The sequence below is a fragment of the Aspergillus mulundensis genome, assembly GCF_003369625.1.
Source record: "Aspergillus mulundensis strain DSM 5745 chromosome Unknown scaffold_11, whole genome shotgun sequence".
Classification (NCBI taxonomy): Eukaryota; Fungi; Ascomycota; class Eurotiomycetes; order Eurotiales; family Aspergillaceae; genus Aspergillus; species Aspergillus mulundensis.
Window position 1 is genome coordinate 1,396,567 of NW_020797899.1, and position 16,288 is coordinate 1,412,854.

A 16,288-nucleotide genomic window follows, 5' to 3' on the forward strand; every position below is an offset into this window, starting at 1 on the left:
CGACTTTGTGTAGTAAACAAAGATGGTCTTGAGACACTCCCGTCTACTCGCCATCAAGGGATCCTCGTCTTTCATACCCTGGTGTCCCAAACTGCGATGGGGATGTCCCCCAGGGGTGGGCTCTACCTCGGCGACACACCGGGACGGGAGAGGCCCGTGGTGGATGCACTGGGGAATGTATTTGACTTTCATTCGCAAGAGAGAGTCGGCCCCCAAGCCAGAACAGAGATGGCAAGTTCATCGAGGCTCTCGCCAATCGATCGGCATCCCAATCTCGCAAAAGGATTAGATCGTGCGCTGGTCCTCACTAGCAGACAGGGCTAGCTAGGGAAAGATCCACTGGTGACATGGACTGGTGTCAGTGTTGGCAGGCCCACCGGGGGCGCTCCGTACCTTCGTTAGCTTCCCTAGGGCATATCTATGATAGTTCAAGGAGGAAAATGGTCATTGTCTCTCTGATCATGGAACTCGGGGAAAGAATACTCCATGCGTGATTGTAGCTACCTTTATCATGTATACACACTCTGTGCATCTAATTTATTGGATCATCTTGATACGGGGCCAGAGCAAGACCAAGTGGGCCACTAGATCCCTCGCGCCTTCCCCGGCCCTAGCTGCATGCGCTCCCCACAGGGCGGGATATCGTACTCAGTCACGGACTCGGTCGATGATCTAGCTAGAGGCGAGCAGGAGAATCCCGTTCCCATCACTGGAATTCAATGTTGTGCCAGTCCGCCCAGGAGAGTGGCAAGGACGGGGTCAGTCAAAGCTTTGATATTTTATAGATATTACTCAACCCTCTATGACACGGTCTTCCCCTCTACCAAACAGACTCTATGATACATATACCATATCGTTCCATAATGCAGGCAGTCACGCCTCGCTAACCTTAAACCCACCCGGCACCTGCCTCTGAAACACAGCCTCCGGATCATACCGCGCCGCAACCTGCCGGATAAACTCGACGTTCTCGTCCCCGTACCCACGCAGCGGGTTCTGCGTCACATCCGCATAGTTCAGGTAGATGTACTCGTTGTACTTGCCGATGGACTGCGCGTACGCGTCCAGCTCGGCCATGGCTTCTTCGCACAGGCGCTGGAAGAGGGCATCGTCTGCGGCGTTGTCCCAGGAGTAGTCGTACAGGACCTCTACGCCCAAGTGTTAGTACTGTGGCAATGATGGGTTGGGGAGGGGTGCAGGTGCATACGCAGCATGTTCTCGTCGAACCGGTCCAGGCCTAGCACGTTCCCAACCCCGTTGTTCTGGTTCCGCTGCCAGTAGATCTTTGGCCAGGGCTGGATGATGACCATGATGGACCAGTCTTTGCCGCGGGCGAGGGGGATCGCGGCGGAGATTTTCTGGTTGAGGATTTCGATGGTTTTGTGGAGGACTAGCGCGCTGTTGAGGTATGTGCTTGTTAGGAAGACGTCGCTGCATTGGATTAGCTAGGGAGGTACAGCGTGTCATCTTGGGGAACGAACCGGTATCCAGCAGCCTGCTGCAGTTCACTGGTAAGATTGTACAGCGTCGCAAAGCGGTTGGTTGTTGAAATGCGTGGGATTTCCGCGAACTCGTCGAACGCTGCTGGGTGCGCGACGGGCTTCGTGTAGTCCCACGGACTGCTGATGAGGGTTTTGCCCGTGGTCGAGTTGTACTGCCACAGGCCGATCCACGAAGCGTACGGGTCGTTCTCGATGTTGTCGATGAAGTTGACCAGCGCGTCGATCTGCTGGGTGGTGGTGGAGTTGTCGAAGACGTTGATGCCGCCCCAGAGGTGGGCGTTGTCGATCGCCTTGAGGTCGTACTTGGTTACGATGCCGAAGTTGTTGGAGCCGCCCTTGAGGGCCTTGAAGAGCTCGACGTTTGTGGCGTTGTTGGCGTTGACGATGCGCCCGCTGGCCAGCACGACTTCGTAGTTGACGATGTTGTCGCAGGCCAGGCCGACGCGGGCGGCGTGGAAGGAGTTTCCGCCTGGATTACCATGTTAGTTTAGGATTGAAAAGAAGTTGGCAATTGAAAAGAATGAGGATACCTCCAAGCAAGAAACCGCCCACACCAACAGGTCCAGTCCTGCCACCGGGAACAACAACATCATACTCCTCCAGCGTCTTGTAGACAGCCTCCCATCGCGAGCCAGGCAACATAGACACAACCTTCGCCTCCTTGTCGTAGATCGTGCTGTTCATGAGCGACAGGTCGATTGTCACGCCCGTCTCGATGTTGTTCGCACCCGCCCAGGTCATATGGCCTCCGCTGCGGACAGCGAACTTGCATGGGTTCTCACCACCAGCAGTCGTAAGAGTCTGGACGGCGGCCGAGACATCGTCAGCAGAGTGAGGCTGCACGATGCAATTTGGCTCGAGCTGCACGTTCACGGCCCAGTACGAGGTGACGGAGGTGTGGTAGGCCGCGTCGCCGGGGTAGATGACTTTGTCGCCGATTGCGCTGCTGGAGAGGGCGGCACACTGCGAAAGAGAGGGAATTAATTGGTTTTCGGTCCACGCGGGTAAATTGTGTCGAACTTACGCATTGGTCGGCAGAGGATGAAGCGGAGGTCTCTGCGAGGGTGTACTCGGGCGCGAGGGCGAGCAGCGTCGCCGCCGCAGCTGGTGTGAACCTCATCTCAACTGAAGATGCAAGCTCGGGAATTGCAAGAGAACGCCACACAGCTCATCGCTCAGGACAGTGCATTCTTTCGCCTTTATACCTGCCGGAGTTGAGCCGAGCCGCGCGGAATCCCGGCAGGGGCTGCCCAACAATGCCATTCATCGCAGCGATCCAAGTCAGAATGGGTAAGAGGGCCCCGATCTAGTGCCACGGTGCATACGCCGCGGCCTTGGCCCAGAGATCGCGGGTTCGTTTATCCAGCAGCGAGATGAGCTGGGGCGGGTGGGGAGGTCCTGGGCTAGGGGGTGGGGGCCTGCCAGCGCCGCCCCCAATGTGGCCTGGTCGATCCCCTCCGGCCAGAGCTATTCTTGAACAGGCAAGATGGTGCAGATGGGCGTCTAGGATGGCCCAGTTTGCGGTTGCAGGCGTTCGAGTTTGGAGCTGTGATTAAGAGAATGGATGATTCCGTGGGGATGTTGCAGAAGAAAACGCGAGAACTGCGATCTGTACTGCGTCTTTTATCCGTTTGGAAAAGCTCAGTTTGAGTGTACTTCCTACCTAAGTGGAGCGGCTGTCCAGCACGGGTGCTTGAGTGCAACCACTGGAGCTACCATAGCTAGCCTGATTGAATGCCACGGAAAATACTGGGAACAAAGCCAGCACAAACAGCATCGTAGCACGACATACATGGCCATGTGGGATGTCATCATGGAATGAGGCGTTAAACTACGACTGGTCGAAGAGCTGATCGCGTCCTGGGACCAGAAGGCTCAATGCGTGTGGGAGAATCAGCGTGTGGTGCTGTCGTATCATCCGAGGCCTGGCAAAGACCGGTTTAAGACTTGACTTTCGGCCCCAGGTTGGACGGCGCGAGGATTCTGTTATGTTCCATATTAAATGGAGGGAGGTGAAATGGGTGGAAATAAAGAATGCCAATAGACTTGAACATCACTTTATAAACTAATATACAAGCTATGTTACCAAAAGGGATAGGAAATGCTCTTCACAACGGGATCGTATAACCAAAAACAGCCTCTTTAGCAAAAGATGTTTTGCGTGTTATCAAACACCTCCTATATTTAATATATCCAACTCAATACAGACTACAACAGGTAGCCACTAGAAGAAATATTCACATTACAAGGTTCCAAACGCCGCACCATCCATAAAGGCAGCGGGATCCAGAAACACCTCACTAACCCCATCGCAGTAGTCAGGCCAGGAATCCAGATTTATCAAGTCCGCCCAAGGCCAGAGTTCCTCGCCGGCGTCTGGAAGTGCATCTCGTCCCGGTGTCCCTTCACCAGCCGTATGGGCAGCAATAGCAGGGCACCTGGAGCGGGAACTCAGGTCGGCCCTCTGATCCTGCGATCGCGACGGCGAGCTATCCGTATCCATCAAACCCGTTGAGCCGGGGACAGATGGAGCCATGGGCTGACGGCCACTGCCACGGAGTATCTGAACCAGCGCATCGACCTTCCCGCACAGAGCCCTTGTCAACGCGGCAGCCCGGCGCGCAGTCGAATTCTCGGCACCGGCTGCATCGAAGATCTCCAGCGCGAGGAGCAGGTGCTCTCGTGCGGCTGTGCAGCGGGGGCAGAACGGGTATGCGAGCAGGAACCCGATGATCGTGATGGCTGCGTTCCATTGGTACTGGTAGAGCTCGGAGAGGCCGTGCAGGGAGTCGGTTATGGTCATCCGGTCGTGCGTGGTTTTGATCATGCTCATTGCGTGGTGTAGGGATGTTGCGGCGTGGGCGTTGGCTTTGGGGTGTGGTTCTAGTGGGGATGGGGAAGTGGGGAATTGGATGAAGACGCGGTGGAGGGTCATGAGGGTGTTGTGGTATTGGAGGTGGAGGAGGGTGGTTAGGATGGTGAGTGGTGGTGGTTGGGTTGTGAGGTCGTTATTGAAGCTGGAGGACTCGGGGTCTGGAGAGTTCACCAGTGTGTTGATGTGGATAGTTGTAATATTTGCGAAGGATGGATCTCTAGGTAAGTCCTTGCGCCACTCCTCGATATAGTGGAGATGGTTTGACAAGGTCTCTGCTCGTTCTTCTAGTTGTGTAGGGTCGACTGCCCCGTCCAGAAACGAACGGTGGCCTATGGCCTCGTTCACGACGAGAGCTGCGGCCGTCAGGCGGATCGACTCGGTATGATACAGCAGGCCATTTGACAGATGAACATCCTGCGGCTCTCTGCTGGGCATCAGATACAGCAGATCATCTATATTAGTGGTAACCGGCTTGCCGACGTATCGTGAGCAGCGATAGTCAAGGTGGATCAGCGTCCACCAGAGACGCCGGAACAGCTGGCAGACCTGTTGTCCGCGATGCCGTCCGTCCATGTAGTTGAGGGACTGGGCGATGCGCAGAGCTAGGCCTACCATGTTATACGCCGCCTGGTGGTGTCCCAAATCGAGGAGGTACACAGTCAAGTAGCAGTAGCATTGGATGGCGGACAGGGAGGGCCCGGCGAATGTCGCAAGCTGGGTCACGGCGGACAGGGAGCGCTGGAAGTACGGCATGTCCACGGGTGATTGCCTGATCTGGAACTGTGGCCAGTTGAGACCAACGAGCTTGGAGTGAAGACCGGAGCAATGGATGTATTGCAGAGTGACTGCTGTAATGGCATCTTGTAAAGGGGTGTGCTGACTAGCGATGTCCAGATCTTTCCATTCCACTATCGGCATGAGTGGTCGAAGGCGATGCCAGAAGATTCTCATTAGATGCTGCATCTGAGATGGGGATAAGTCACATTGCGCGTTGCGCGTTCCCTCTGGGACACGAGAGGGAAAGGGCGAAATCTGGTCTAGAGGAAGATTGTCTGCACTGCTCGCTGGACCGTCCGGAAACAGCTGGGACACTCCAGAGCAAAACGAGTTGAGGCGGGCAATGAAGCCCAGGATGGAATCTGTTTTATGTGAGGTCCATGCCAGATTTGTCGATGGCGATGGCGAAGCCGAAGGGTCCGCCGCTGAATGGTTACTCGCTGGAGTAAGGTCTCCCAAGTGCTGGCGAGGAACTTCATTTTTGCTTCCTAACTGTGCTGTCTTCTGGGGAGACTTTCGAGTGTGCACCGGGCGAGATCGACGGCAAGGGACATTGTTGGCCAGGCAAGGAGGGCACGGGGTGGCGGCCTCACAGCGGACGCGGTGCTCGCGGCAAAAGTCGCAGGCGTTGGCGATCCTGCGACGGCGCGCAGCAAGAGTTGTTCCTCGCGACAGTGACGGAGCTGGGGTAAGGTCGGCCATTGTGGATGTTGTAACAAATTGGATGCATTGGACAAGGAGGAGTCACAGATTTCTTCACAGGATGACATTGGCCAATCGGAAAACAGGGAGCAAACAATGCAAGAGGAGCTGGCCAATTGGAAGACGGGGACCAGTGGATGAGAAGAAGCTGACCAATTGGAAACTCCGGGTCGCTGAGAAATCACAGCGCCCTTACTTTGGTACTATAACCCTGAACTTGGCCGGTGGGATGGGATATCCAGGTAAGCATGGAGATACTATAAAAGGGGAACCTTACCTTCTGTCTGGTTGAGAACGACCAACATCTTATCTTCTATCCACGCCTCAGCAATCTCACCATGCCCCAACACACCGTCTTCCGCTTCCCTACCCGAACCGCCTTCGAGGATCTCACTTCCTACCAAGAAGACATCCCAACGCCATCCGCCCATGAGGTGCTGATCAAAGTCCGCGCCATCTCACTCAACTCGCGGGACTGCCAGATCGCAACCTCCCAGTATCCCTTCCCCATTAAAGAAAACCTCATCCCCGCCTCCGACGCAGCCGGCGAGATCATCCAAGTCGGCGATGGGGTCGTCGACTTCAGCAAGGGAGATCGAGTGCTCACCTGCTTCGACCTGAACAGGCTGTACGGTCCGTCCAAGCACCCCGTCGCTACTCAAGCGGGCGGTGGGCTTGACGGCGTGATGGCCCAGTTCATCGTCCGCCCGGCATCGGCCGTCGTCAAGGTCCCAGCCGAGGCTCCCCAGTCTTTCAGCGAGCTGGCCACCCTGGTCTGCACCGGCGTCACGGCATGGAATGCCCTCTTTGGAAACACCCAGTTGGTCCCAGGCCAGACGGTCCTTGTTCAAGGTGCCCAACCGCACCTTATCTTCAACCTCCCACTTGTACAAAGCTAACCTATTCCCATCCCAGGCACCGGAGGCACATCCATGACAGCCCTCGTCCTAGCCAAAGCAGCCGGAGCCACCACGATCGTGACCTCATCCAGCGACGAAAAGCTGCGCATGGTAAAGGACAAGTTCAACCCGGACCACTGCATAAACTACAAGACGACGCCCGACTGGGCCGCCGAAGCGACCAAGCTCACAGGCGGAAAAGGCGTGGACCATATCATCGAGATTGGAGGCATCGGGACCATCGAGCAGAGTCTCGCGGCCATTGCGCGCGGTGGCACTATCACGATCATTGGGTATCTGGCGAAGCTTGACCCTGCCCAGGGTCACGCACCGGATATCCCTGTGCTAGCGCTGGGCAAGGAGGCGATTCTCCGCGGCATCCAGGTTGGGCCGAGGTGTATGCTCGAGGACTTGGTGACGTTTGTATCGAGGAGGAAACTGAGGTTCCAGATTGATAGGGAATTTGGGTTTGGTCGGGAGGATGTTGTGGCGGCGTATCGGGCCCTTGCGGAGGGGAGGCATGTTGGGAAGATTTGTATTCTGGTTGATTAGTTTGTGTCCAGGGGGTGGGTACGATGGAGCAAGGTGAAAGGGAAATGCATTCCATGACTGGCATTGTTCACAGTACTATGTTGTTATTTAGTATGAGCTAGGTGCACACCGAGCAGATTGGCCAACGTTGGATGGCTTCAAGGACGATAAGTGGACATTATAACATGATTCTAGATCTCTTCCTAGTTGGATGCTCAAGGTTGGATATCTCCGCCCTATTCAATCTTTCACACTTGTTAAGACAGTATTTCTTACTTGTCCGCTGTGTATCACAGAGTCCACAATGATCCCCAAATGCTGTTTGGGACAAAATCATAACCTCTTAGGCTCTTGATAGAGAAAACGTAAATTATATCTAGCTATGGACTAATAGCTATCTGAATATAGCTAACTAAGCTACGAAGCAAGATATGCAGCGGGGGAAGGCAAAGGGGCAGGGAGAGCATATCGCAGGGATCCCCTCATCTGTTACAAAGCCCTGGAATGCAATGCAGCAATAACTCCTGATAATCATGAGATAGCTGCCAGTATGTTGAAACTAGGTCCAGGGCACCGTGCAGCAACAGGTGGCGAGGGGCCGTTTCCAGTCGCTTGATCTTTATCTGAACAGTTAACCGCGAAAGTGTAGCTTTCAGGCAACTTTGTTAATAACATAGACAACACTTTCCCATATACTACCCACCCTATGGTCAAATCGAAGGGCTTGTTGGCGCAGAACTGGACAGTACTATAGTACAATATACTTCTTTATGTTTCAATGCTATACCTGCACGCATTGAGGTCTGCCTAGTACGGATGCAATGCTTTCAAAAGGAGGGCGATTCGCTCATTCTAAAATCAAGTTGATTCCCCGGGGCCAGACGCTTCTCTGTACATGCGTTGAAGATTCAGCGCATCTCCTTCTTTCGCATTTCATGGCTTTGCTTCTTGATGTCATCCGAAGAACTGACATATAGTTCCAAAGCGCTTAAATCGACCCCGAAACCGTTGTAGTTATACGACAACTCAGATTCATCCACCGTGTGGTCTGGCACTGCCTGCGCTGGAAGTATAAAGGCCCGCCAGTGCGTCAGAAACCGGTCTTCGATGACTTTCCGCCGGTCGTCCATGTGAGACTCCTCAGAAATATCAATGCACATTTGCTCGGCCCGTCGTTGCAGGTCCTCTGGATAGTAAGCCTGTTCGAGCAGGAACCAGTCCGGAGTGGGATTGAGACGCTTATAGGCGTCCTTGTAGTCGGCGACAATGCACGCACGTGCGGCTTGAGCTTCATTGCGGGCTTTCGACGGGCGAGTTCTTCGTACGTCTCGCGGGAAGCAAAGTGCGGGTACCAAATCAGATACGGGAGGCAATGCTCGTCGGTCTCTTGGTTGATATGTGACAGGCCGTTGTTCATGATGAGTCTGGCGTGGATGGCGCGTCTGATGAACGACATGTCACCGCCTGCGTCGGGGTGGTTAGGTTGGAGGGACCATCACTTTGCGAACATGGTATCATGATAGATGCCCCGGATCACGCAGTCAAACTCATACTTGATGAAGCGGTTGGGATCCCGGAGTCGGACGTAGCGATTGATATTCCCCACATAGGCGGCGTATAGGAGCAAGAGGTCCTTGTGGACGCCCGTCGGCAGCTCATCAGGCAGCGGCGAATACAGGAAAGGTATGGCCAGTTGGTGCCCCTCTGGCGGGCGGGTGTCGGGGCCATACTTCGTGGGAGGTGGAGGAGGGGGCCATTCGAAAAGGTGACTGAATTGACTGTCCATGCGAGCGGTAGGCCGGGAGAAGGAGCTTGATTCTGAGTGTCTCTAAGTGGGCAGGTGAGAAGGAGAGCTTGCACGGGGGGAGTATGGAAGAGGAATCAAAGGTGGACTTTGTAAGGGATGAACATTGATAATGGAATGGCACTACATAAGTGTCATTATGCATGAAACATGCTGATTTGGAGCTTGCCCGCCAACCGTCCCATTATCCCTCTCGAAATGAACGCTGTCGTTCGGCTCAACGTTTCCATGAGCCGTCGTCGCTGGCAGTCAATCACACCTTCCGCTATGGACCTGTTCCTTTCCCTGCGTCACATCTCGGCCGCTGGCGACGAAGTCTTCGACACAGGCACTACGGGCGAGCCAGCTCCTATCACAAAAGGCTTCCTGAGAGTGAGTCTGCGAAAGACGAATCCCGAGCACCCGTGGCATCGCCCGTGGTTGCCTCATCGCAACTACCTCTCCACGGACACTCTTCCCGTAACTCCCAATGAAGTGTACAGCGTGGACGTGGAACTATGGCCTACAAATGTCGTGGTACAGAAGGGCGAGAGGCTATCTCTGGATGTCAGCGGATGCGAGCTGGCTGGTAGCGGATTGTTCCAGCACAATGACCCAACTGACAGGTATGTTATTAGCAAGCCTAAATGCGCCTGACCAGTGACTGAAGAAAGCATTCGACAGGCCAGAACGTGTCTTCAAACGCAACAACTTTGTGCACTTTGGGGCCGGCTACAATAACTGGATTAGCCTGCCTGTCATTCCCAACAGCTATGAACACCTTTACAACTCTTAGCAATCTAGGGGTACCTTTAAATAAGGGCTTTAGATACTTAAAAATTATTATAAATATATATTTTTATTATTCTAATTTTATTTTTAACCTTTTTTCCCCCTTTTATTACTCCCCGCGGTATAATAGCTAAAATTAAAATATATATTTTTAATTAGCTTATAAGCCTTAATTTAACTAACTTTACTTAATTATAAGATTTCCTATCCCCCTTTAACCTTTATATTATAAAAAAATAAAAATAAAAAGGGCCCTAGTAAGCTTTTTTTTTTTATTATTAAAAATAATAGCATGCTAATTTTTTAACCTAGCCTAGTTATAAAGGCCCTTTATAATTAATTTAATAAGTAAAAATATTAGGTATATATTAAGCGTGAAGTTTTTATAGGCTTTATAATTATTATTAATAGCTTTATAACTAGGTAAAAAACCTAAAATTAAAAAGCTTTTACTTATAATATTTATAATAAGTTTATATACTTTATTTTTTTAAAAGGCTATATTAATATTAATAATATTAATTATATTCCCCTGCGTGTATATAATTAGCCTGCTATTATAATAATTTTTAATAAAATTATTACTTAAAAAAAAATAAGTTTAACCCTTAAAAACTTAGGGGCTTAACCCACCTTTTTTAAAATAAGTTTTTTTATCTTAACTAATACTACCCCGGGCAAGATGCCCCTATTAAATACCTTAATAACCTAATTAATATATAATAATTTTATTATAGCCTTAACCACGCAAGATAACTATAAGGTATTAATTATTTTTTTTAATAATAAATTAATAATATATCTTAAGGTATATATTATTTAGCAAGCCCTTATTAAATATATACTAGGCTTAATTATAATTATAGCTATTTTTAAAATTAATATTACTTACACGGGCTAGGCTATTATTTTTAATAATTTTTTTATTAAGAATTTTTTAATAGCTAATAAAATAATTAATATAATTTATTATATCCTAGGTACTATTAATATATATATTTTTTAAAAGTAATATAATTATATAATGCAAGGGGTGCCTAGCACTATCCTAGTATATAATAATAATAAAATAAATATTATAAAGTTAATTTAAAATAAAGTTATGGCCTAAACCAGGCTAAAGCTAGTTAAACTTACTTTTTTAAAATATAGGCTTAATTTTAATACTAGGTATATTATTTAAATAATATTTTTTTTAAAGTAGCCCAGGGCCTTTATTTTATTTAACTAAAGTAAATATTATTAACTTATTAAAAAATACTAGCTAGTTTCCTAGTATAACCCTAGCTACTAAAAATACTATTACCTAGTGTAATATAATTATATAGTATATTATATATAGTATAGTATAATAATTATAAACTATTTAGGTTTTATTAATTTAAATTATAAAAATTTTATATATTATATAAACTACCTAGGCCCCTAGTTAATAAAATATAATAATTACCTAGTAACCCCTAGGTATAAAAATAAGAAACTAGTTTACTTATTTAAAAAAAAGCTTAATAGCATGTGTTATTATAATACTTATTAATACTAAAATATACATGCCTAGGCTAATATTAATACCTAGTTTTAAGCTAAAATTAAGTAATTTTTACCTTAAAAAAACCCTTAAAAGCACGTTATAAAAAAGCTAAAAATAAATAAGTAAGGCTTTATAATAATTATTAATTATTACACCCTATAGTTTAATGCCTTTATTAATAATTAAAACCTTAAGTAATTTTTTATTAAATTAATCTTACCTACCCTAGCCAGCGCGGGCACGCCTTTTTTACCCTAGGTAATAAAAGTTAATATTAAATTCTTTTTTAAGCTTTAATAATAAAGTACTAAAAAAAAATTATAATAATTATTATTAAAATAATACCTAGTAATAATAAAATATTATTATTTACTAGGTTAATATAAGTAAGTTTATACCTAGCTATATTATAATTTTATAATTAGCTTATAAATAAGGTTATAATATTACTTATATTTAAAAGCCCTAGACTACTATAGGTATAAAAACCTAAAATTACTTAATATATAAGTACTACACGCTAGTAAATACCTAAAATAACTATAAAAATTAGTTAAAAAAGCGCCCTAAAGTACTTACCTATATTTATAAAGGGGAAGTATTATATACTAAATAATATTACCTAGTATAAAGCTAGGACATGCTATAGCTTATAATAAATAATATTAAGATTTTAAATATATATTAAAAATTAACTACTTATAAAATAATTAATTACCTAGTTATATTAATCCCTACCTTAAATTATATAATTAATAAAAATTTTAATATTACTTATAATATTTTTAAGCCCGGGGTAAATAACCTATACTATAATAGTAAAATTATTAAATAAGCTAGTAATAATAATATTAATTATATTAATAAGCCAGGCATGGCTATATATAAAGCTAGCTATATTTTTAATTTAACTTTTTTAAATATTTTTTTTACTTGCATGCTAGTAATACCCAAGTTATATAATAATTTTAATTATTAAACTTTAGTTATTATAGTACTAGGGCGCGGGGAGAAAATATTAAAATAATATTATTATAATATACTAAACCACAAGCTTAAGCACCTGGCTAAGTTAATAAAAAATAAAATAATATTTTTTTTTTAGCCCAGGAAACTTAAAAATATAAAAATACTAAATTAATATATTAAATCCCTTAATAATATTATTATAAAAGTTATATAAATAGTTAATAAATATTTTAACCTAGGGAGCCATAGTACCCCTTAGTAATTAACTAAATATATAAAAAATTACTAAGCCTAAGTAATAAACCCTATTTTAAAATAAAAAAAGTAATTTTTAGCTATAGTTTATAAAACCAAGCGCGCGTATTAAACTAAAATAATTAATAATATTAAAAATAATTAAAAATTATACTAAATAATAGCATGGTATAAGCTAAAGCCTAGGTTTAAAGCTCCCTTATTATTAATAAATAGTAAAATAATTAAAAACACACGGGAAAAGGCTAATATTTTATAAAAGATAATACTAAAGTATTTTAATATAAATAATAACCTAAATTTTAATTCCCTAGTACTAGAGCACTAGCAAGGTAATAAGTACTTTTATTAATTAAAAAAAATTTTATTAAAAAAGGTTAAAAAAATATTATTAATATAAGCAGCACCTTTCCTAGGATAAATTAAGTAATAATTTATATTTTAAAAATTTGCTAAAAGTATGTTAAGCAGGCTATATATAGGCTATATAATTAATACCTATAATTAAAATACTTTTTTTTATTATAAAAGCTCGCGGAAGTAGTAATACTTTTAAAAAATAATAAAAAAAATAAGTTTTTACCTTAATTTTAGCGCCCTATAGCGCTACTTTTAATACTAAAAAAAAATTTAAATAAATTATAATATATTATGTTACTTTTATTATACTAGTGCAAGGGGTGCTAAGCCTATAATAATATAATATTTTACTTAAGTACTTGGCCATGAACTTAATAGCCTTTTTTACCTATAATATAAAAATAATACTTTTATAAAACCAGGAAGTTATTATAATTATTATAAATATTTTAGGCATTTTTAATATTATTTTATTATAATACTTATTTTAGTAAATAGTAAAGCAAGGCTAGCCTTGCGTGCTTTTAGTTTTAATTATAAGTTTTTTTAGTAAGTAAAGTATAAAAGTACGCCTAAAATTTATTATAATAATAATATACCTAGTATACTATAATATATTATAAGGCTTGCCCCTTTTTTTAATATTATTTTTATTATATATTACTAAGTTATTACTAGCGGACTTAATTTTATACTTTAGCTATATAAATAACTTTTACCTTAATTATATAAGTAACTTCCTCCACGTGAATTATAAACTTTTAATAAAAAATATTTATAGTATACTAGCCTAGGGGGAATAAAATAAAGTAGCCTTTATATTTAAAAAATTAAAAATATTATATATTACCTAAAAGTGGTATAATAAATTACCCTTACTAGTAATTAATAACTAGCTAATAATTACTTTTATTATTATAGTACTAGGTTAAAAATAGCCCGCGCTACGCTAGCTAGGTATTTTTTTTAATAAATAACTTTTTTAATACTAGTATATTACTAAGTAGGTAGCTAAAGCTTAAGTAATAGCTTAATATATTTATAACCTAGTATATATAATGCATGGCCTGCCTGTAAACTTTTTTTATAAAATAATTATTATTTATATTATTTTTAGCTTATTATATAGCACGGAGGCATGGTATAATAATAAAATTAAGTTTAAAAAGTATATATAAAATTTAAAAGTTAGTGCCTAGCTAAGCTAATATATTAAAATTATTAAAAAAACCTTAATACTAGCCGCTCGCGGTATACTTTTAGTTTTTTAAATAATATTTATAATAACTTTTTTTAAAAATACTGGGCTTTTTTTTATAATAATAATATTAAAAAAAGCATGATTATACTTTACCTTAAGGCTAAAACTAGTTAATAATTAAAACCTGCTAGTAGTATAAGTAATATTACTAAAAATTTTATATAATTAAGGCACTAGCTTGCACTAAAAACCTAAAATAAAAATATAAATAATAAAAGTACTTTTTTTAAAGACTTTTAGGCTAGTTTTAATATACCTTTATTATTTTTAAAAATACTTAAGAAATTCTACTAGTAGCAAGGCTAAAAAGCTAGTTATAAAAAAGTTTAAGTAATAGTAGCAAGTGCTACTAATAATAAAAGTAATAATTTTTAATAATAATTTTAAGTAAATATACTAAGGGGTGTATTATATAGGCTATAATTTTATAATATATTATAAATAATATTTTTAAGTATAAAAATTATTAATAATTAGTACCTAGTCCCACGTGTATAATATTAAAGCTATTAAAATATTTAAAAAATTAAAAACTATAATTAAAAAGCTTCCGGGAGCACCTTACTACTAGCTTTATATTAATAATATTTTAATAATTTAATACACGCGCGGGTAGCTTTTATTATTTTTAAACTAGGCCTTTTAAATATTATACTAGTTTATAAATTAATATATAATTTATTTATAATAATCCTTTAAATATATAAATATTAAGGGTAATAAGCTAATTAATAAGCTAATTAATAAGGTAGCCTTTATAAAGGCGCGGCCTTTAAATACTAACTTTTTTAAAATATAGCCTACCACAAGCGGGATATATAGCCTATATAAATAAATATACTAAATTACTTAAGCTAAATAATAAAAAAATGTTTTTATAAAATTATTAACCTAGTATAAGTAATAATTTATTAAATTAAAGTTTTATTAAGTTAAATCACGGCCTAAGCTTATACTAAAATACTTAATATTATATTATTAACTAGTACTTAGGTTCTTGCACAAGAACTTTAGGTAATATTATAAATATTTTTAATATAAAAATATTAGGCTTATTTATTCCTGCAGGAGAAATAAAAGCCCTAAATATTTAATTTTTTATTATTATTTTAAGTAATAATTTTAATAATAGCCCTAGTGCCTTATAATATTACTAATAATTAAGGCTAAGGCCTTAAAGTACCTTTATAAACTAAAGCCTAAGGGCTTTATATTTTTATTTAAGATTATAAATTTTTATAAGTTTATTTACTTATACTAGGGCTTCCCACGCCCTAGTAGTCCCTATACTAGGATTATTTAGTTTAATATTAAATAATTTTAATTTTTTTTATACTATATTTTTTTTTTTATTTTAAACACCTTTTTTTAATATAACTAGTTTATTTAATATAATTTTTTTATATAAGGGCTAGACCCTATAAACTACTATAGTTAGTTTTTTTAAGTATATAATAAATAATACCTGCTAATAGCTATATATTAAAATAATAAGTAAAAAATAGGTGCCTAGCCTATAAGCTTTAGCAAAAGTTACCCTTTAAAATAAAAAGCCTTTTTATATATAAACTTATTTAAATAAGCTACTTGCCTAGCAGCGGCACGCCCTTATACCCTAAGGGAGGTCTAGAACGTAAGGCGTACGCCTAATAATCCCCGGGGCGTTAAATATCACTACTACTACTACTACTACCAACGGCTATGAAATTGTGAGGGATACCTTGGATCAGCAACAGAACGAGACGTTTGTGGAACAAATGTGGCACTTGCTTGCCTACTCACAGTTTCTTTGCTTGATGCTATGCCAGGGACAATTCTATGCGCGACGATGTATATGAACTGACCTCATGAGCTGGCGTGTCCTGCCGGTCAACGCGCACACGGAGATCCAAAGTGCTGCAACGCTATATTAAACCAAGACCAAGTTTCTAGACGCAAATAGGCAGTAGCACACTATAATGGCCTATAATATACGCATAAAATACACGTGCAAAGCACCCGTTATGGTATCTATAACCCCGCTTAGACTCCTCTCAATCCCAAATAATTAA

At 41.8% G+C, this 16,288-nt stretch overlaps 5 protein-coding genes across 5 annotated transcripts; 2 read left to right on the forward strand and 3 right to left on the reverse strand.

Moving 5' to 3' along the window:
• Positions 1 to 873: 873 nt before the first annotated feature.
• DSM5745_09309 (FAD-binding oxidoreductase) lies at positions 874 to 2,622 on the reverse strand (the record flags this gene model as incomplete). The annotated part of the gene is made up of 5 exons (XM_026751325.1): positions 874 to 1,148; positions 1,208 to 1,431; positions 1,482 to 1,971; positions 2,033 to 2,465; positions 2,527 to 2,622. 5 exons carry the CDS (start codon positions 2,620 to 2,622, stop codon positions 874 to 876), a joined length of 1,518 nt encoding a protein of 505 aa, XP_026600411.1.
• A 1,122-nt stretch (positions 2,623 to 3,744) lies between these two features.
• Positions 3,745 to 5,856, reverse strand: DSM5745_09310 (putative transcription factor; the record flags this gene model as incomplete). The annotated part of the gene is made up of 1 exon (XM_026751326.1): positions 3,745 to 5,856. One exon carries the CDS (start codon positions 5,854 to 5,856, stop codon positions 3,745 to 3,747), a length of 2,112 nt encoding a protein of 703 aa, XP_026600412.1.
• Positions 5,857 to 6,194: 338 nt separating this feature from the next.
• DSM5745_09311 (zinc-dependent alcohol dehydrogenase family protein) lies at positions 6,195 to 7,307 on the forward strand (the record flags this gene model as incomplete). The annotated part of the gene is made up of 2 exons (XM_026751327.1): positions 6,195 to 6,708; positions 6,772 to 7,307. The coding sequence occupies 2 exons, from the start codon at positions 6,195 to 6,197 to the stop codon at positions 7,305 to 7,307; spliced, it is 1,050 nt and encodes a 349-aa protein (XP_026600413.1).
• An 887-nt stretch (positions 7,308 to 8,194) lies between these two features.
• Positions 8,195 to 9,072, reverse strand: DSM5745_09312 (uncharacterized protein; the record flags this gene model as incomplete). Its single annotated transcript, XM_026751328.1, has 2 exons — positions 8,195 to 8,672; positions 8,786 to 9,072. 2 exons carry the CDS (start codon positions 9,070 to 9,072, stop codon positions 8,195 to 8,197), a joined length of 765 nt encoding a protein of 254 aa, XP_026600414.1.
• Positions 9,073 to 9,288: 216 nt separating this feature from the next.
• DSM5745_09313 (uncharacterized protein) lies at positions 9,289 to 9,865 on the forward strand (the record flags this gene model as incomplete). Its single annotated transcript, XM_026751329.1, has 2 exons — positions 9,289 to 9,695; positions 9,754 to 9,865. The coding sequence occupies 2 exons, from the start codon at positions 9,289 to 9,291 to the stop codon at positions 9,863 to 9,865; spliced, it is 519 nt and encodes a 172-aa protein (XP_026600415.1).
• Positions 9,866 to 16,288: the final 6,423 nt, after the last annotated feature.